General features: G+C 39.7%; 1 protein-coding gene across 1 annotated transcript; it reads right to left on the minus strand.

Annotated features, from left to right (window-relative positions):
* Positions 1-701: 701 nt before the first annotated feature.
* pif1 (PIF1 5'-to-3' DNA helicase homolog (S. cerevisiae)) lies at positions 702-21,539 on the minus strand. The gene is made up of 13 exons (XM_038272109.1): positions 21,421-21,539; positions 20,777-21,339; positions 19,726-19,849; positions 19,334-19,459; positions 15,903-16,056; positions 15,034-15,148; positions 14,725-14,831; positions 11,611-11,750; positions 9,248-9,354; positions 9,066-9,153; positions 5,541-5,686; positions 996-1,187; positions 702-914 (listed from the first exon to the last, which is right to left on the minus strand). The coding sequence occupies exons 2-13, from the start codon at positions 21,326-21,328 to the stop codon at positions 867-869; spliced, it is 1,899 nt and encodes a 632-aa protein (XP_038128037.1). The 5' UTR covers positions 21,329-21,339; positions 21,421-21,539; the 3' UTR covers positions 702-866.
* Positions 21,540-22,264: the final 725 nt, after the last annotated feature.

The following is a 22,264-nucleotide window of genomic DNA, read 5'->3' on the forward strand; positions in this document are numbered from 1 at the left end:
TAAGATTGTCCAGGATGCCATCCGTCGTCTCATTAGGAGCATGCCCCAACGTTGTCCGGCATGCATACACGCACGAGGCGGCCATAAAAATTACCAAATTTGAGTTGCTGCAATGAAATTTCAGCAGAATGGACGAGCCTGCTGCATCTTTTCACTGTAATTTTAGGGGTGTCTTTGTATTCAGGCCTCTGTAGATTGATCATTTTCATCAAATGATGTGGCATCCTTTTGTTCCAAACACATCACCCAGTCCATATCAGTAGAAATAAACAGCATGATCCCCCCCCCCCCCATTGAAATCTGATGTGTTTTCAAAGTGTTCCTTTAATTCTTTTGAGTACACACTTCAAGAGGCCTGGGAGTTTGAGGGTTCTGCGCAGTATCTTTGCTATTCCTAGAACTGCACTCTTCTGGACCGAAGTTTGTGTTTTCACAAAATAATTAAAAGATAAATAAATGATGTAAAAAGTCTCACTTGTTGGGTTGGAGCTACTCCGGTTAAAATGTTTAGCATTCCAGTGAACAAACTGGTCCAAGAGTCTCCATTAAACTAAAGCAGCTGAAATAAGCAATATTTATTGATACTTTACAGATGATTATTTTTAAATTCACTGATGGAGTAGATTTTAATTTTACCATAAATATATAAAAGACTTTGATAGAGCTGGAGCTTTTATTTCAGTATAAAAAAAAACAAAAACAATAAATTACACATGGTTTCCTAGTTAAAAACATAAAAAGTCTTAAGTTCAAAGAAAAAGTGAAGTTGCTGAAATGACCAGCAGGTGGCAGTGCAGTCCAGCCAGTCCCATGGTAATTATTGTCTTGCACACAGTGCATACAGGTTCAGGGGAAGCCGATGTTCCTCATGGGAAATTTTCTTTGTCATTGGAGATAAAATGATCCATGGAGGCCTGAAGGGGAAGCAAACTCCATCAGTTTGGAGACATCAACCCAAAAGCAGCTCAATAACCAAGGATGAGCTCTGCACCCACCTGCATGAGCAACCTCTCCTTCCTCAGTTTCCTATAGAAGAGGAGAACGTCTGGGTCTGCCCGGACCACGTGTGGGTCAAAGTCCATGACCCTCAGACCCTCCAGGCTCCGGGCTCGGGACAGGGCCACGTACGCCTGGCCGCTCTCAAACACCCGAGCCAGAGAGATCTCCACACAGTCCAGAGTCATTCCCTGTAGAAGCAGAAGCCATTAAAGCTTTCCTGGTTTCCAACGTCTGCAGCAGAGCGAGAGCGGAGGACTTTACTGTCTCAGCTGGATTTTCAAATGCGAAGAAATTCATTTTGGTTGATTTGTGCTTTTCTTGTGAACGAGGGGCCAGATTTACTGGCAGCTCCCTGCTTAAAGACTGACAACAGAGTCCTGCTTTCTTACAGAAAAATCACCCGATTAAAGGAAGCAATAAAAAATCCAGACAGTTCATTAATTCATTACAGAAAACGGTTAATAACCTGATGAAACAAATTCATTTTCAATTACTAGAACTGAAGTATTTTGTATATTTACATACTTTGACGTCATTTTTTAACTAATAAGCCATGACTCTGTCCCTTTGGTAAATAAATATGAGACAAATGTTCATGTGTTTTCCCACAGGAGCTCCACCCATCCTACTAGAACACTGCAGGTAAAGGTCAGAGCAACACAATGTAGCCACCGGGGGCGCTTGACCTAAAAACCAAAAATCAATATAAGAAAAAGTGAAATTATAGATGGAGCAGGAAAAAATATATAATAAACAGCAAGTTACAATACTAATTTATTTGCATTAATAAACGCTAAAGTGTTTATTGAAAAATCTTCAGTCGTATTTCAGGGAAATTTCTGTTGAGCGTTTTCTGGTTTAATTAGCTACGCTTTTAATTTACGGAAGCAGAGGGTTGCCAACACACTGCAAACCGTACCGCAAGCAAAAAAAACGGCGACACTCACAAAATTAAAAAGGGACAAACAATGTAAAAAAATAAATAAATGCTGAATTCACAAAAAATAAAAAATATGGAGTGAAATTTGATTCAATTATCGTCGGAAGCAAAAAAAAAAAAACCCTTTGTAAGTTTGAAGAAAATGCAATTGGAAAAAATAAAAACAGCAGAGCTATTCTTAAAAAAAAAAAAAAAAAAAAAAAAAAGAGTTTTTAAAATTTATTCTTATTTCTGATTCAGATTGAGTTTTGTTTTTTTAAATCAAGATCATTCTTTTCAAATTACGTTTACGAGATCACATTTTCTTCACTTCAAGCTCAACAACAACACCATCTCTTGACCAATAAATATTTAGTTACCGAAGTCCAGTAGACAAACAGAAGTGCTTTTTTTCTCCTCAATCCCTAAAATAAAGAGAATGTCATCTGGAAAACACAATTTGAAAATAATGCAATTGTAAAAGAAAAGAAAATATGAATAAAAAGTTTAAAAATAAATAATTTTTTTAATCTAATTTGAATAAAATGCATTATGAAAAAGTAAAATAAAAAAAATGTGATTATCACATATCATTTGTATATTTAATTTTGTTTAACCATTAACAAAAAATTTTTTTTTCAACAATAATGGAACAAAATTAACTCCATATAAGCTCAGAGTTTGGATTCTGGCCATGAGGCTGCTGCCAGAAAAATGAGTTTATTGGAAAAGTTTACTACACCCGTTTAGCAGGGTCATCTAGGAACAAAGTGTCCGGGTCCAGATGTAGATCCACTTCTCCTCACTCCAAAGGTCTGGCTGTTTTATACGACGGAGTACTAGGGCCGGGCTAGAGATGATTTTTTTTCCTTCCATTTCAAGAATAAAGTTGTAATATTACGGCAATGAAGTAATTATACCGCAACCCGTTTCAGAAATAAAGCTTGGAGCTCCGCCCAGCAGATGACGGCCGACCAGCTCCACCAATCAGCAACCAGAGTCCACTTTGACATCCTGCCCAGTTTGATGCTGCTGCTAAAAGATTTCCTGATTTGTCAAACCGAAGCTAAAGTAGAACTTCACATGATGCTCCACATTCCTCATTTTAGGGAAGGAAGTGCTTCTTTTAAGAGTTGTCATAAAATACAAATTGTTTCTTGTAATTTTAGGACTTTATTCTCGAAATAAAATAAAATAAAAAACCTCTAGCCTGGCCCTGATACTCCGTCTTAGTTTTAGCCTCACTGCAGCTATTGTATCATTTCACTCTAATTTGCCTGACATAGCAGACCAGGACCTAAATGGCTCGTTGGGTCAAAAAGGGGTGAAATTCTGATAAAGAATGGTCTCATATTTGCCGTAGATCAGACCCTGCCCCCCCACCACACACACAATCAATGAAGCCAATTACCCAGAGGGCCGTCTTCCCCCTTCCTCAGCCAATTATTGAGTCTGGGGTCAGGATGTAGCAGCAGCGGCGGCGGTGGCTGCAGGGGTGAAGCTGCAGAGAGTCATTTCCTCTCCAAATAAGAGCTGTTGCCACTAATCTCCCCTTAGCCGACTCCTTCAGCTAGAAATACTTTCTAGAAAAGGTCCGCAGGAACACCGAAGGCTTCCATTTGCAAACTGAGGAGCAACAGGAAATCAAGGAGAGGAGAGCGGCTGTGCCGCCTTTAAAAATAAAAAAAGAAAATCCTCATTTTGGTCGGTGTAAATCAGAGCTGGGATCAAACCTATCTTCATCTTTAAAACTGGTTCAAATGGCTGAAAAATGTATGGAGTCAAATTAGTTCCATTATCGTTGGGGGAAATAATAAAACCGGTTTTGTAAATAAAGATTTGAGGGGGAAAAAAAGAGCAATGGAGAAATTTATTTTTTCAATCAATAAAGGCCTAAAAAAAAACAGATTTAGTGGCATCATTTACAGGAGATCTCTAAGAAAAAATAAATCTAATATACAGAGAATAACTATTTAGCTCCTATTAAGTTCCTCTTCCTCCTGTGCATCACCTTCTTTCTCTTTTACTCTAAAATCTCATCTTCATCACTAACTCGTAATATTTTCCTCATCCTCACTCATTTGTTCTAGCCTGATCTACGCCGTGGACACGGCTTATTAGTCTAGATCAGGGGTCACCAATTAAAAACCAGCAGGGTCCCAATAAATAAAAACCAGTAAAGGTCCGGAGACATTTTTAATTATAATCTGTTACTTTAAACAGAATTTAACACTGAAATAAAATGAGTTTTTTATGCTTCCATGTTGTACATTGAATTTTTAAATAAAAATAAAAAAAAATTCCATTTTAAAATCTAAAGTGTTTTTTGAAGTAGAGAACAAAAATCGTTCAGTTTGGTATTTAGACAATTTCCTGAGTGACATATTTTATAAAACACCTGAACTGACCGTTTGTTTTCCTTTTCCTGTGTGCTTTATATTCATTATCGCAGAACTTTTTCCACCAGCTACTTGTTTTTTCCCCCCATTCCTCCCTATATTTCTGCATCCTTTTTTTTTGTCGAAGGAGGAGCATCGCTATGCGAAGGTGCACCCCCCCCAAAAGCAGCGTCAGCATTTAAATTACTCCGTTCGTCCCTCATAAGGCTCTGTTGTCTCCCGCTATCTTCTCCGTGAGCAACACTTGGCTCGGCCAATGGGATGAGGGGATTCTGGATCGATACATATATGCTGTCACCTCATTGGTCACAGCCCAGGACAGGGCCCGGGAACAAGTTTACTGTAAGTTTTGTATCTAACGTGCCCTTGTTCTTTATTTTCCATCAGCTTTTTATTGACTTTTTTTTTTTTTTTACTCTCGCAGTAATACGGGACAAAGTGCGTTCATTTTCCACTAAATACAGGACAGGTACTTTTATTTCTAAATACGGAATGATTGAGTTTTTCCAGGGACGGTTGGCCACCCTAGTCCGGATTAGCCTGCGAATCCGTGACCTCTGCTCTAGATGGAAGCGGGTAGATTCTGATTTCTAAGGCCAGACTAACAGTCACCAGAAACAGGTTAGAACCAATCTGATAATTTTGGATGTTATGCACATCCATAATGAAAATTGCTAGTATATAATGAGCTCTTTGGGGTCACAAAGAACCTAAGAAAACCTGGTAATATTTCTACTTTTCAATTTCCTTTTCATTGTGATCTGCATTTTGTAAAAGCAGGAAGATCTGGAAAGTTTAGTCAACTTATTAAGAAAGACGTCAATAGAAATATAAAACCAGAAATACATTTAATGCAAGCAGTTCCATTTAGAAATATTGTTCTCATTGCAGCCACTTCTTTTTTATGTTACATGAGGATATATATTATGTTATGCATTATATATTTCAGTAACATAATGCTTAATCTAATTACAAGTATTTTAATGATATAAAGTAGGCGGAGGTAAAGAATGAGGACTCATTGAGGAAGGAAGAGAATGGATTAATAAAGGTATTTAATGGACAGATGCAGATAGGAGGGAAATTAGTGTCATTAATGAAGCATTGTTTTTATTTTTACATAACAAAAAATAAAGCTGCACACTGTACAGTAGGTGGCAGTATGCACCTATAAGTTGTTTGCAATCCACCAATCAAATGAAAGAAGAAGGTTGAGGACTCACCTGACTCTTGTGGATGGAGATGGCCCAGGCTAGTTTCAGGGGCAGCTGCTGTCGGCTTAGGTGGGTCCCTCCAGCAGATTTGAACACCCAGCGCTCCGGTCTCAGCACCTCGGTGGCCCCACACAGGAAGCGGACACATGGGAAACCTGGGGGCCACGAATGGGAGAGAAACAAAAAAACAGTGGAAAGGGTTCTTGATAGGAAACGACATCACAGGACAGCGACAGTAATTTGACTTGCGTAGAAACTGAGAAGCTATACGAAACCAACCATGGTTTTATAGAGGATAAAAAGTGCCAAAATTAAATAAATACAGCATTAAATAAATAATTAAATGTGTCAATAATTAATTAAATGTGGAATTAAATAAATAAATGTGTCATTCATTAATTAAAACCACGTCACTAATATAAAGTGCCACAATTAAATAAATAAATACAGTGATAAACAATTAATCAAATGTATAATTCATTAAATAAATAAGGAATTAAATATATAAACGTGTCATTAATTTAATAAAATACATCTTCATTTTATAAAAAAAATCTATATAATTATTTCAGTGTGCATTTAATTATTTCATGGTCCTGTGTCGCAGTGCATCGAAACCATTAAAAGAATCTGTCAAACTCACCCATCAAAGTTAGGGGGCGGGGTTAACGCGAATCAAGTCTCTGTAATCGATTTGCTTCGCCTTAATGTGCAGGGTGACCAATCAGGTGTTAGATAACCGCCCCCTAACTTTGATTGGTGAGTTTGACAGATTCTTTTAATGGTTTCGATGCACTGCGACACAGGACCATGAAATAATTAAATGCACACTGAAATAATTACAGGTGCTGGTCATAAAATTAGAATATCATGAAAAAGTAGATTGATTTCAGTAATTCCATTTAAAAAGTGAAACTTGTATATTATATTCATACATTACATACAAACTCATATATTTCAGATGTTTATTTTGTTTAATTTTGATGATTACAAATGACAACAAATGAAAATCTCAAATTCATCATATCAGAAAATTAGAATATTACTGAAGACCAATAAAAACAAAGGATTTATAGAAATGTTGGCCAACTGAAAAGTATGAACATGAAAAGTATGAGCATGTACAGCACTCAGTATTTAGTTGGGCCTCCTTTGGCCTGTATTACTGCAGCAATGCGGCGTGGCATGGAGTCGATCAGTCTGTGGCACTGCTCAGGTGTTATGATAGCCCAGGTTGCTCTAATAGTGGCTTTTAGCTCTTCTGAATTGTTGGGTCTGGTGTATTGCATCTTCTTCTTCACAATACCCCATAGATTTTCTATGGGGTTAAGGTCAGGAGAGTTTGCTGGCCAATTAAGAACAGGGATACCATGGTCCTTCAACCAGGTACTGGTAGCTTTGGCACTGTGTGCAGGTGCCAAGTCCTGTTGGAAAATGAAATCTGCATCTCCAAAAAGTTGGTCAGCTGCAGGAAGCATGAAGTGCTCTAAAACTTCCTGGTATGTGGCTGCGTTGACCCTGGACCTCAGAAAACACAATGGACCAACACCAGCAGATGACATGGCACCCCAAACCATCACTGACTGTGGAAACTTTACACTGGACTTCAAGCAACGTGGATGAAGTGCCTCTCTTCTTTTCCTCCAGACTCTGGGACCTTGATTTCCAAAGGAAATGCAAAATTTACTTTCATCAGAGAACATGACTTTGGACCACTCACCAGCAGTCCAGTCCTGTTTCTCTTTAGCCCAGGCAAGACGCTTCTGACGCTGTCTGTGGTTCAAGAGTGGCTTGACACAAGGAATGCGACAGCAGAAACCCATGTCTTTCATACGTCTGTGTGTGGTGGTTCTTGAAGCACTCACTCCAGCTGCAGTCCACTCTTTGTGAATCTCCACCACATTTTTGAAGGGGTTTTGTTTCACAATCCTCTCCAGGGTGCGGTTATCTCTCTTGCTTGTACACTTTTTTCGACCACATCTTTTCCTTCCCTTCGCCTCTCTATTAATGTGCTTGGACACTGAGCTCTGTGAACAGCCAGCCTCTTTAGCGATGACCTTTTGTGTCTTGCCCTCCTTGTGCAAGGTGTCGATGGTCGTCTTTTGGACAACTGTCAAGTCAGCAGTCTTCCCCATGATTGTGTAGCCTATAGAACTAGACTGAAAGACCATTTAAAGGCTTTTGCAGGTGGTTTGAGTTAATTAGCTGATTAGAGTGTGGCACCAGGGGCCATCAATTTTGAACCTTTTCACAATATTCTAATTTTCTGATATGATGAATTTGAGATTTTCATTTGTTGTAATTTGTAATCATCAAAATTAAACAAAATAAACATCTGAAATATATGAGTTTGTATGTAATGTATGAATATAATATACAAGTTTCACTTTTTAAATGGAATTACTGAAATCAATCTACTTTTTCATGATATTCTAATTTTATGACCAGCACCTGTATATATATATTTTTTTAATAAAATGAAGATTTATTTTATTAAATTAATGGCACCTTTATATATTTAATTCCTTATTTATTTAATGAATTGCACATTTAATTAATTGTTTATTGCTGTATTTATTTATTTAATTGTGGCACTTTATATTAGTGACGTGGTTTTAATTAATGAATGACACATTTATTTATTTAATTCCACATTTAATTAGTTATTTAATGCTGTATTTATTTATTTAATTGTGGCACTTTTTATCCTCCATATGGTTTAACCAATAGACTAATTATATATACATATACACCTGTGTAAATATGTCTATTTAGCAATAACAAAAATATAAAAATGTATGAGTGGCTGTGCTTTGCAGCAAGCATACATCCTAACAGAATATTACTCTTAACCCCACTAAGAATATTTAAATACACTGAAACATTTGTTTGTTTTCAGTGAAAAAAAATAATAATACAACAATGAAAATGAGTTAATATTCAGTAAATTAAAGGTGAATAAAATAGATTCTATGCCTGCTCAACACATTACTGTCGACCGCCTCAAGATGGCGCCAATGTGGGTTCTACTCTTATGTCTATGGTCCCTCCTCCGGGGGCTATATGTAGAGCTCCCCCTACAGGTTTGGTGGGAGACAGTTCAGTAGATAGCAGCAGCGTATGAATGGACGTTTTATAAAAAACACTTTGTGGGTGCAGCTTATTACGGAAGAGGATTAGGGCCACTGAAAAAAAAAATGTTAACTGTTTTTTTATTTTTTTATTTCAGTATAGTATGGGAAAAATCTCAGAATTCTGAGTTTTTTTCTCAGAATTCTGAGAAAAAAAAGTCAGAATTCTGAGGGGAAAAAAAGTCAGAATTCTGAGGAAAAAAGTCAGAATTCTGACTTTTTTTCCCCCACGTTAAACTGAAATAAAATTTAAAAATCAGTTAACTTTTTTTTTCCTTTTCTCTCCAGTGGCCCTAATCCTCTTCCGTAGCTTATAGTGATGTGTGCTCTGTAACCTGGAAAATGTGCTACTTTTGGCTTCTAGGTTCATGCTTTGCAGCAAAAGAAGAAAACTGATGCAAACCTTGTTTCCCCGAGTCAAAAGCGACCACTACTCCCCGAGCTCCGTTCACCAAACCTCGAGCAACATCCAGATTTTTGGTGAGCATGACCTTTGGAATATAAATAATAGAAAAATAAAAGTTTATATCCAAACAAAGGAGATCTTTTCACATAATAGCAGGAGAAACCTGGAGCTGAACCTACCTGAGCTCCAACTTTCAGCTGGATCAGCCTGCTGACTGGGCTGTGAGCATCGATGGTCTTCACCTGTTCTGGGTCGCTATCTAGAGCCTCAAAGGTCCTCAAAGTTCCTAAAAGACAAAAAAAAAAAAAAACACTCAGGCTTCCAGCTAAAGTGACATGTCTGTCTTTTATTCATTTAATTTTCCTTTTGGATAGTGGTATTTAGAGAAACAAATGAAAATTAAAAAAAATAAAAAAAATACAAAAAAAAGGTGCCGTTTGATTTTCCTTTAATACTAAAACTAGATATTTAATATAAAGCATAACTTTTTCTTTCTCACTTCAAAATAGATTCAAACTACTTTTTACCCACTGATCACAGCAAATTTTAACCTGACTCCGCCAGATGGATTTGCTCCGCATATCCATCTGGAAACCTTCCGTTGAAGTAATTTTGGGAAGGGGCGAAAATACTGGTTAGCTGATTGGCCTATGGTGGTGATAGACGGGCCAAATAAACCAATCAGATCAACAAGCATATGACGTACTAACAGACAGACGATGAAAACACAACCATGAGCCAGGCTACTCTTGCCGAAACCAGTCGGGAGAAGAGCAAAAACATCTTTTCCTCTGAGAAAAGCCTCCAGAGCAGTGTTTTGCTCTTCTTTCAGTGAAGAAATACTCTGTAATTCCGATAAAACTTGCTCGATAGCCACGCTAACGCTAGTTTCATCGACCGAAGCCGCAATGTTCTTTAGAATGAACTGTCGCGCTTCTGGTTGCGTCACACCTCAACCCGCCTCAAAGCCAACGCTGATTGGACGTTCGTTTGGTGAACGGCTCCAAATTTTCTTTAATGGAGAGTCTCCAGACTGATTAGCGAGTGAAACCTTGAAAGCTCGCGAGATCAGGATGGTCTCACGAGGCTACGCAAATATAGCTGCCATTGTTCCAGGCAGAGAAAGGATAGGGTAGCTCCGCCCACCACGCATCAGACCCACTTTTCCACTGTGCAGCTAGAGCAGAAAGATCCTTCAGCCGGGCGTCAGAACTAATTTTGTATAAACATAAAAAATTAAGCAGCACGCGCGTTTTTGCTGCTCCTGCTGCGTGCGATCTGAACGTAGCACAACGCTCCATTCAGACCAATATCGGTAGATTTCCCACAGCATCTCTCTGCAAACGGCGTGGGGGAGAGGCCAGTGGTGAATCCCATGCTGAGTTGTCAAACAGCGGCGCCGCATGGCGAGAGCGGAGCAGCGATCGATGCAGTTACAATCAGGGACACCGACTTAGGGAGACGAAGCTTTTATTCCCCCAAGTTAAAAAGGAAATAATAAAAAGGATGAAATAAGCAACACTCTGGAGGGGCATTTTTTTTTTTTTTTTTGCTTTTAAATACAAGATTTGTGTCTGGAATGATGGATTTACAATTTAGATATGTAATATTGTGCATAACTTCAGGTACTTGTAAATGTGTGTTCAAAAAAGAAATACAGTGAAATTATAAATAAAAAAATAAGACAAAAATGTGATAATTACAAAACTAAACCATTAAATTAATTCAAAAGAATCATAAGAAGCACACAGACTAAACGAAAGCTAAAGCTAGCTAAGCTAAGACACGCCCCCACGCAGAAATGCAGACAGAAATGTAAAAACAGGCAGAAATAAACAGCATGGAAGAACTAAATACGGTAAAAAAAATACAAAGGAAGAATAAAATAGACAAAAATATTATAACATGCACATAAATAATTCATACATAAAATTGAAGATAATGGACAATAAATAAGGTAATTATTACAAAGGCGAATAAAGAAGCTATTTAAGAGGGATTCATACATTTATGTCTCGCTGTATAATTTAATTTCTACCTACATTTATTTGTTTATTTTATTTTCGGGGGCATTTAATTGTACGCTTGTTTATTGAGCATTTATTTATTTCTGCATTTAATTTTAAACGTGGTAGAGCTGGTCCTCCATATCCAGAGAGCTACCAGATTACTGTCTGCATGGTGCGTTTAAATGCTGTCAGAAAGCTGGGTCATCTGAGCTTTGTTTTGAGTTTAGCTTTTTAGTTTTTTGTGTTTTTCCACTGAACTTATTTCACTTTATATGCTACTTGAGCAAAAAGTGGCAAAGACGTTTTTCTGAGGCAAACGGGAGAGTTGGTTATAGAGCTACTACACCGAACAGGAAGCATTTCTCAGAAGCTGAAAACTGCATCCTGTGGAGACGAAATAAACCAAAACACCTTCAGGTGGAAGCCGATTAATTGGTTTACTGTTCAGTTTAGGCTCAGGGAGCAGAACTCCAGCGGCGTCCGGTTGGTCCTGCATCAGTGTGAGGAAGGGAAATAAGGGAGGATATTCAGACCTGGCAGCTGCTGGAGTTTGTTCTGGTTGGTGAGCTCTACGTCATCCTTGTGCGTACACAGCCTGGTGGCCAGGATCCCGTCCCGCTCTATCTGATGGTAGGCGCTCTTCAGCAGCTTGGCTGTGACTTCCTCCGTCACCCTGAGTTATTGAGAGAGAGAGACATTTCCTTTAGAAAAAAAAAAAAAAAAAAAAAAACCTCACATTTTTAACACCAATATGGCGTACTGATGGAAGTACGCCTTCTGTAAACCAATAGACGTACATTTCTGAAGAACTTTTAACCCTGTAATGCCAAATGTATCGTATTTGATACATACGGTTTCTGAAATGTTTTGCGTCTGACACCTTTTGCATAATTTAATGGTAAAAACTTTGCTCAAAATCCTATTGTACACAATCAGATATACCTGATAACAGCCAGTAGAAGACGACACAAAAAATACTCTTGACTTATCGCATAGTAATAAATTATTAATATCAAAAATGTCTGTTTTTTCTTTTTACATATTTTGTTAAAAGGCCAAATAAGGAATTCAAACCAAAAAAAAAAAAAAAGTAATTTTCTGTTTTGATTTATTCCTGGATCGGGCTTTAAAGGGTTAACATTGCTTTGCTATCATACAAAATAAACTGAACCATCTTAGTGAAATAAAAGTATGCACCGAGGGAAAAACTAAACAAAAAGGAAAAATAAACCATATAACCAAAACAATGAATAAAACTGATTAGAAATCATGTAAAACCTTCAAAAAGTATTAAAAACTATTATCTATTAAGAACAATAGAGCTGAACCGATTAGTTTTACAAACAAATCTAAATCTCTTTGTGTTGCAGGAGCAGCTAAGATGGGATACTCAGGAGGATGCAGTAAATTAATATTTATGATGGAAAACAAAAAAAAAATATTTTTTGTTTTCCTCCATTTTAAAACCTGAATATGAGGTTTGTTTGTTTTTTTTCCCCACACTCGTATTTCCTCAGGCTGCTCAGCACTGGCGTGCACAGACATATTTAGGGGGCAGGTGCTCACAGGTTGGAAAAAGGGCACCTTATACGTCGCATGGAGGCGCCGTCTGATGCTGACGTTTAACGATCTTTCGCAGTCCATAGGAAGCAACGCTACATCGGTGTCTTGATTTGAGTGGGGTTAGGATGGTTATCATTGATGTTGTGAGTTTAGTACACCTTAATATTAGCTGCCTGTTGAGTGTCAGAACTGATGTTTTCCTCAGTAGTTTATCTGATGTGGCCAGTTCCTCTGTATACACAGTTATAATCTATATTCTGTAGGGAAGCGGCTGTTGCACTTGTTGCATTTCCGAATCCTCCCGAATGGTGCACGACTTTACATGAGTGAATAAAGTGAATGTGATTGGTCGTTTATCAAGGGGGCGGGATTGTTTTGGCAGGAGGTTCACAAGCAGGTTTGGTTGTGTCCGGTTTGTCGGAAGCATCGTTGCTAACCAGTAAGCAACTTAGTGCTAGTAGGTTCCCAATTGGAAATTCCATTGGGACCAAGTTCTTGAGATTGACAGCTTTCCCAGCATGCACTGCGGCAGCAGCAGCCTTCTATGGAGCGCTCACAGAGCTCAGAGTATTAAGTTAAAAGTTCCCTTTTCTGTTGTTCAATAAAAGTAAGTTTTAAGATCATTGGAGGCAAGAATATTATAAAGCCTTTAAAGCGTCACTATATGGTCCATTTACCAATTTAATGCGTAATACATTTTTTTTTTTTTTATTCAGAAGTTGAGAACCGTGGCAACCAGCGGAGCTCCGAGGCTAACGACATTCAGGGCTAACCGTAGCCCATCTGCAGCAGCCTTCTCTCTGCATAGCCGTGTGGGAAGGACCGCTGGCTCTGATGGAGGGTTTTTTTTGTTTGTGTTCATTATTATTCACCCACTAAATGAAAAAAAAGAAGAAAAATCATAATTTATTAATATCTAGAGACTATTAATAACAGGGGGTGAAATGCAGCTCCAGACGATACAAGTGTGTGGTGATGTCATCAATTCGCTTCTGTTCCAGTTGACCCATATTTATGCTCCGTGCTCCCGTTCTTCCCAAGTCCAGGCTTTCCTGGGTACTTCTGAAGAACAGACTTGGCGAGAACACGAGTCCGTACTCGCCTTCTAGTGAATTTAGAAACAGCTATAGACAGGTATTGGTAGCCTCGTGAGACCATCCTGATCTCGCGAGCTTTCAAGGTTTCACTCGCAGATCAGTCTGGAGACTCTCCGTTAAAGAAAATTTGGAGCCGTTCACCAAACGAACGTCCAATCAGCGTTGGCTTTGAGGCGGGTTGAGGTGTGACGCAACGAGAAGCGCGACAGTTCAGTCTAAAGAACATGGCGGCTTCAGCCGATGAAACTAGCGTTAGCGTGGCTATCGAGCAAGTTTTATCGGAATTACAGAGTATTTCTTCACTGAAAGAAGAGCAAAACACTGCTCTGGAGGCTTTTCTCAGAGGAAAAGATGTTTTTGCTCTTCTCCCGACTGGTTTTGCCAAGAGTAGCCTGGCTTGTGGTTGTGTTTTCGTCGTCGCTCTGTTAGTACGTCATATGCTTCGTTGATCTGATTGGTTTATTTGGCCCGTCTATCACCAACATAGGCCAATCAGCTAACCAGTATTTTCGCCCCTTCCCAAAATTACTTCAAGGGAAGGTTTCCAGATGGATATGTGGAGCAAATCCATCTGACAGAGTCAGGTTAAGGTATTGGTATTTCAGGCTAACAAAGAAACAAAACGACCCCCATTCCAAAGGGGTGGACCCGGTCATCAGGTTCTATTTGCATGTTTTCTAAACAAAAACAAGGCTTTGTTTTTGGTCCACTCTATAAAGCCTGGAACTCAACACTATTCCTGACATATTGAATTGAAAAAGCTTCCTGGATGGGAAGAGAAACATCTTCAAACTTGGAAACAAAGTCCAGTGGATTGTTTTTTTTTTTTTTTTTTTATGAACTGGATGAATGAAAATCTTATCAGAATATTGTAGAACAGACCTTTTTTTACCCCTTCACCCAGTAGAACACAATATTTACTTCTCGTCAACAGTCTATTGTTTAAAGGAAAGAAGAGAATGAAGCGAACGCTTCCCGTTTTTTTACCTGCCCACCCTCACTGCCTGCAGGACGGAGATGAAGCTCTGGTCCGTTTGCCTCCTTACTTCTGTCAACTCCATGTTGACCTGGATGACCTTCCGCCAACTCCTGGCCTGAAAATTAGAAAAGTTTCCCTTCAAGCCCAGAATGTCCGCAGAAGACGAGCAAAGACTGTAGGAGAGGCTGCTGCTGCAAACTTTTCATATAATGAAGAAATCAGGAAAAAACAATGTTTGAAAACCACTTAATGAGCAGTTTAGTTTTAAACCCAATTAAACATTTATTGGTTTGAAGAGAAACTACAGACACGCGAACCTGGAAGCAGAAGCTGGCCTTTTCCTTCCCTTTAGAAACTGGAGGAAGCTGAAGGAAGTCCCCACAGACGATCAGCTGGATGCCTCCGAACGGCTCCGTGGACCTCCTCACCGACCTGTTCCAGAAAGAGAAAGGACTCGTTCATCACAGACATCATTAGCGAATTTGAATTATAGATCTGATTGTTCCTTATGTTCCTAACAGAGCACTTCGCTCTCAATCTGCAGGTTTACTAGTGGTTCCTAGAATTTCAAAAAGTAGAATGGGAGGCAGATCTTTTAGTTATCAGGCTCCTCTCCTGTGGAACCAACTACCAGTTTTAGTCTGTGAGGCAGACACCATGTCTACTTTTAAGGCTAGGCTTAAAACTTTCCTTTTTGATAAAGCTTCTAGTTAGAGTGGCTCAGGTTATCCTGAGCTATCTCTATAGTTCTGCTGCTATAGGCTTAGACTGCTGGAGGACATAGGGACCCCTTTTTCATCATTCTATCTCTATTCTCCCACTCTGCAGAATCTGTTAGTTCAATCTCTAACGTTCTGCTCTCTCTGCTTTTTCTCATAGTAGCTTCATCTGGTCTGTTCCTGTTTGGCTGTGACTCCATCCTGGAGAGAAATATCAGCTGTGCTGCTGCCATCAACACCTTTGTTTAGAGAGTACTTGGTGTTCAAGGTTTTTTTTTTTTTTTTTTTTATAGAAATTTTCTAACTTTTGGGACAATATGATCTAATAAAAAGTACATTTATATACATGTTTAAGCCAGAATTATTTGAAATTTAAATATGATTTTACTATTTAATTTTTAGAAGCTTTGCTGGTTTAATTCCCATTTCAAACTACGCTGATGTTCATATTTAGGCTTTAATCCAACCTGGCAACGGACTCAAGTTTGTCAAAGAACTGGGCCTCCACCATGGAGACCTCATCGATGATGAGGTGTCGACAGCTGGTCCAGTGCTGCAGCACACCGGGCCTCTGAGCCAGCTCGATGCACTGCTCAAGGGGGGCGGAGCCTGAGCCAATACCTGGAATAAAGAGTGGAAATGGAACAAAATGTTAATGGAACATCTAACACCCCTTTCTGAAGTGTTAATTATAAGAAATACTGAGTCATGCAGCACAAATCGTTCAAAGACTGATTCAGCCTCAAAACTGTCAGAAAGAAAGAGGTTCAAGCTTTACTGGTTCAGGTTCAATGTCAGCCTGGACAACAAAAAATAATAAAAAAAAAAAAAAAAAAAAAAAAAGGAAGAGGGTGTATATTGATTTTATTAAAACCAAAAATAAAATCAATTTGAAATTATTTATGATCCTTTGCATTTCAAAATCTGAACATTGGACAATGATTTCAGCTTCTATCAACATAGATGAAGCTAAGATGAACTCTTCTCATCCCATTTCTACGGTGGCCCTGAAGTGCAAACTGCAACTACAAATCTAAAAGCGCAACTACATTAAGGAAAACAAAATTACATGAACCTACCGGAAAAGGTAGGTACCAGTGGGAAACATGAGACATCGCTGATTGGACGACGGCGCCGTTTGACCCTTGAACCGGAAGTTGCGTCGTCTGAACAGTCCAGCTTCTTTTAAGTGTGTCTTCAGTGTACGCAAACTAACTGAAATTTGGTGATTAGTCTTGAGCATATCCAGTATCACCTCGTACGTATGTCCTGATTCAAAATATTCCCGGATAATGGCAGCTATGTTTGGGGTGCCGACAATATCCATGTTTTCAAAAGCCGCAGCAGGCAGAATGACTTCCGGTTCAAGGGTCAAACGGCGCCGTCGTCCAATCAGCGATGTCTCATGTTTCCCACTGGTACCTACCTTTTCCTGTAGGTTAATGTAATTGTGTTTTCCTTAATGTAGTTGTGCTTTTAGATTTGTAGTTTGCAGTTTGGACTTCAGGGCCACCGTACATTTCTCAACCATAAGCTTATTTAAAATGAAAAAAGTCATGTGAGGTTCCCTGTGGAGTTTTGTCCCATTATTATAAAAAAAAAGAAAACGTGTTTCATAAACAGAAATTCCAAGAAAGAAAATGCAAATAAAAACTTCTTGGTCAAAAAAAAAAAAAAAAAAAAAATTTGTAGAACTTTCCTGCTATGTACATCCAATATTCCCTGAGGGACTCAGTACGGGGACATACACTTGAATAAATGTATTAATGAAAGCAGCGGCTGGTGGAGTTTTCTCCAGGGGGCGCTATAAATTCAAAATAGATGTATACCAAAAACCAATCAAACATATACCAAGTTATCACACCAGCATATTTATATGAATTCCAACACAGAAATCATTATAAAAACTCTTCATAAAAGCAAACAAACTATGTAAAGGTTTACTTTTTGTACATAACTGTTGCCCTTCTGAGGCTGTGAAGGTAAATCTGTGTATCTGTGTTCTGCATGGTCCAATATGGCGTCACTGACCTAAAAAAAAAAATCTACCAGTTTAATAATTAAGAAGCTTTATATTTGTTTAGTATATAAAAAGTATGTTCTGATAATGTTTATTTAAGAGCAACTATACAAATTAAGAAACGTCTAGAAAAAGTAACTATATTCTATTATTTTCCATGTGAATCCCAGATTGGTCATTTTCTTTGCCTTTTCTAAAAAAAAAAGTGATTTAAATCAGTCATAGCTGTCTTTATCCATGCTGGATCAGATCCTGATGATTGAAAAAGCAGGCAGGGAAAGCAGGATAAAGCTTTAGCCTGACTGCATGCAGTTAGCCTAGCCTTGGAGCTAAAGCAGGTCCTGGAAAAGAACGTTTCTTGCACCATTTCTCTCTCGCCAATGTGTCTCCATTCCAGAGACTCGACCTGTCAGTCACCCGCAAAAGGTCTGCATTGTTGCGGGAGGTGCTGAGCAAAAACACTTCCTATCACCTCAGGGCACAGCTCTCCTGCGTCCAGAGCTATGCTATGCATGTTTATTGCAGAGGAGCTACTGCGCATCTACAACCTTTAGAGTCGTAGAGAAACGGCCGTTCCAACCATTGCATTTCCCAACGGTTCCATTGGGACCAAGTAGCACTAAATTGGTGACTTAGAAACGACGCTGTCAAGGAACGCTATGGACAGTGGAAACATGCAAGAGGAGGAGAGTTTAGTGTCGGAGGTCGTGGATGAGTCTCCTCCGTCATCCATTTTTTATTTAGAGGAGGAAAGCGGGGACGAAGATGTTGTGGAAGAGGACGCCAGGGCGGCAGAAGCTTGGTTTGGTGTAGAAGGCTTCCAGCCGTACATGTTTGAGCCCTTGCCTCGCAACGCTGCCAGTTCTGTTAGCTCTACGCCTGCCGAAGACACAGACGTCCATCCCCGTGAACACTGGGACGCAACTCAATGGGAAAGGAAAGGATTCTGGTTTCAACCGTTGCGTATATTAGCTGCGACATATGAATCAAGATGCTATGACCGAAAACATTTGATTTGACAGATGACCGTTGATATATGATTGGCCGAATTTAGGTGTTCAGGCTGACGTAGAACTAACTGGCCTGCAGAAGATAACGGAAAAAAAAACAACACAGATTTTAAGACAGGATATATTTTTTTCTTAAATAGAAATTTAAATAAAATATATTTAAATATGATTTCCCTACAACTTTAATGTGCACAAATAAGTGATAGCTGTGTTAACCATACATGTAAACAGTTTTATGGGGGCTCACCAAACCAGCCTCTCATCCATACGAAGCCGGCGTTTCGGGGGTCTGTAAACGATCTTTTTTATATTCAGCCTTCAGAGTGGGAAGATTTTGAAACACTGTTTTCGTGTTTCCATCTTTAAGCTCTAACCGCTTTTTTTTTTTCTTACACGCATGCGTCATAGCGTCGCCTCTAAACACGCATGCGCGACACGGTATCACAACAACAATGGCGCTGTACTGTGTTGAATGGTTGCTGCTCATGCTACTCACCCTGCTGTCGGGCTTACAACAGAATCTTCTTCTTCTGGAATATCTCCAGGAAGAACAGAGCAATATCGACCACATAGTTCAGCACCTGAATTTGACTGAACCACCAAAATGGACCCGCAGGGCAACCATGTATAAATATTAGTGCGCATGCCCAACATTTCGTCGCCTATTTTTGCTTTGGCACCACAGCGCCACTTACAGGCCTGGCATACATTTTGCAGCGTTTTCATGTATTCGTGTGGTCGATAACATTTATTTTACGTCTCCGTCTTTACGACAAATGTTCTGGAAAATATTAGCGTTTCGTGTTCGTTTTGACTTCGTGTGGACGGGGCCTAATATTAACCCCCCCCCCCTGGCTGGATGACAGACCTGCGAAGCTGTGCAGTGTGGTTCCTCCAATGTGACAGGCTGCTACTCCTGTACTGGCTGTTGCAAAGGTGCTCTTTGGGGGGAGAGATCCGATGATTCTCTTCAGCAGGAAGGATTTTCCTGTACCTGGAATCAATAATTTAAGGCAGTGATTTGTATTAAAAACAAATAAAAAAGGTTAGAACTGTAAATGTACAGTCATATATTGATATAACAGTTATTTTTTATATATTTATTAATGCTTTTCAAGGCTGCACTTGCACCGTCTTGAGACGTTTTAAACTAAATTTCTTTTTGTTTACATTTGTGTATAAAAAAAAATGACAAAACAAATTTGTCAAAGTCTAATAGATCATAAAATGTCGAGGTGGATTTTTAATTCAACGTTTTACCTGCACTTCCAGTGAAGAAGACGTTCTTGCCACTCAGCACGGCACTGAGAACAGCCGTCTGCTCTCTGCTGAGCCTCCGAACAGGAAGAGATAACAAGGCTCTCTTACTGGGGTTGCCCTTCACCTGAAACAGCCACCAAAAACCTCAGTGCATTTCAGGAACACAGGCTGGTTAAAGTTGGAGGCAGATTTAGAAAGCAGAGTAAATAGACAGGGGGGGGGGGGGGGGGGGTTAGGGCCCTAACCTAGTGATAAAAAAAACCAACAACAAATCAGATGTGATCACAGTTGCTGAGTTCTTCCCCCCCATTCTATGGTGTGCATTATTCATGCTTCCAGTGTCCACCATATTAGATCAGTCAATTTGCTGCACATGTTCAGAAAGGTCCAATCAGACAGCAGCAAACCATTTGAAAACAAACCAAGCAAAGAGCAGTGTTGCCAACTTAGCGCTTTAGTCGCTATATTTAGCCACTTTTCAGACCCCTCTAGCACTTTGATTTCTAAAAAGCCCCTAGCGCCAAATCTAGAGACTTTTTTCTGCTACTGGAGACTTTGGAGACAACATCTAAAAGCAGCGAACTCTGCTCTCCAGAGCGAGTAGATTGGTAACCCCGCCTCCTGCTCTCCTCTATCTTGTCTGCTGTCATGATTCATGCAGCTATTATTTCATCCAAATGAAAAATGGAGAACAGATAAGCAGATCATGGCTTGTCTACAGTGAAAAGAAGGACTGGGTTATTTACTTTGGCCTTTTTGGAAACACAGGAAGGAGCAATCAGCTAAGTGAGCTTAGTGCTTGGAAAAAATCTTTCATTCCTTTAGAGACAGCATGAAAAGTCAGCTGAGTACAAAACATAGAGAGGAAAACAAGAAGAAAAGTGACAAGAAGAGAGGGACACAACCTAGAACAGATAATGGATGTCTATTCTAGTAACATTTCTCTATCTGTAGAATGAGTCTGTTTTATGTCTTCTTCTCAATTCCCCCTGCCTGTTTTTGCCTAGGGCCCCACATTTCCTAAATCCGGCCCTGTTGCGCAGGGACTCACCGGGCTGCAGCCAGCGTCGCTCCGGGGCCGTTTGCCCTGCTGGCCTGGCCCCGCAGCGGGGCCCCTGTTGCTGCGGTCAGTCAGCCCCGCAGCAGGCATCCTGCTCCGCACCTCATTCGCCTTCTGGAGGTCCTTCTGCTGCAGCGGGCTGATGGCCTCGAAGCTGCGGGGCAGGCCGGCTTTCAGCTTCTCTCGGGCGGTCAGAGGCTTGCTGCTCTGCCAGGCCTGGTGCTTGATGCTGAGGGTTTGCAGGAACAGCTTCAGGCCGTCAGGAGGACAGTTGGAGATCAGCAGCTGGAGGTTTTCAGGCAGCAGCTTCACGGTGCACTTCCCGTCCCTGGCGAACTTGGTGAAGAGCTTGAAGTCTTTCAGCGGGTAGCTGTGAGCCGTTTTCCCGTCGTGCACTCGGAGGAGGATCTCCTGGAACTCGTTGCGCCCCAGAATAACGGAGGCTTTGCGGATGATCTGTCTGCGGGTGGCCTGGCCGCAGCTGTTCAGCTGCTCCACCGTCACACAGCACTGCAGCTGGCCTCCGTCCTCTGCGGCCAACATCCTTCTGCCGGCTGTTCTCACAAAGCGACGCTTTCATTACTAATAAACCTCATTTATCGATGCAGATAAAGCTTTTTTTATTGGGTTCTTACCTTTAATCTGAAAGCAGATCTTCCAGGTTGCGTGTTTCTGTCACGGTGGAGCAGCTGTTCAGACTCACAATCAGCTTTCCATTTTTAAATTTCCACCAACTGAAATCAGCCAATCAGACGCCGAAGCATTGGGCCAATCAACGAGAGGATATTTAAATCCACAACCAATGTAAAAACGAGATGAGACGCCCATTCCCACTGACCAATCAGCAGCTCTATGCGTGCTGACGTGATACAAAATAAATTTGAACCGGAAATAACGGCAACAACAAAGAGCTTTGTTTCCTCCGCTTTCTTTTTTCTTTAATTATACATATTTATGTGTATTTAGAGATAAAAAAACAAAACATATGCGGACTTTTATGGGGCTCCGTTTGTAAAGTTAAGCAGTCAAAAATTAGGAGCATTATTTATGGTTCTTTAGCGTGTTTTAAGAGAAAAATAAGAGGGGTTCTTTTTTTTCCAACTCATTTTTTCTTTATGTCATTCCTTAATTAATAAAAAAAATCTTACTTTATTAAATAAACATTTAGTTTGGAGCTAAATATTTAGTTTGCAGATTAAATATTATTTCTGATAAATAAAGACTTACTTTGAAAATAAAATATTAAGTCTGTTAAAAAAAACATGCAGCTCCAAACTAAATATTTAGTTTGGCGGGGATGTATAAACGAGACTTGGACAGTTTCTTCCCTCCAGCAGAGAATTAAAGCAGTCGTTGCTATGGCAACACAGTGACGCCCCATGGGCTGTAGCTCTGTGGCGCAGGTTAACAGAACATTAAACATTTGCTCATTTTTTAAAACAAACATATATGGTCAAATAATAGTATTTCAAAGAGGAC

The sequence above is a fragment of the Cyprinodon tularosa genome, unplaced genomic scaffold (assembly GCF_016077235.1).
Source record: "Cyprinodon tularosa strain WSP-4 unplaced genomic scaffold, ASM1607723v1 ctg819, whole genome shotgun sequence".
NCBI classification, from domain to species: domain Eukaryota; kingdom Metazoa; phylum Chordata; class Actinopteri; order Cyprinodontiformes; family Cyprinodontidae; genus Cyprinodon; species Cyprinodon tularosa.

Coding starts and splice junctions, on each gene's coding strand:
- pif1 (XM_038272109.1), bottom strand. CDS start 21,328: ATGTTGGCCGCAGAGGACGGAGGCCAGCTGCAGTGCTGTGTGACGGTG. Junction 19,460..19,725: donor CTTCTTCACTGGAAGTGCAG/GTAAAACGTTGA, acceptor TATTGATTCCAG/GTACAGGAAAATCCTTCCTG. Junction 14,832..15,033: donor AGGCCAGCTTCTGCTTCCAG/GTTCGCGTGTCT, acceptor TCTAATTTTCAG/GCCAGGAGTTGGCGGAAGGT.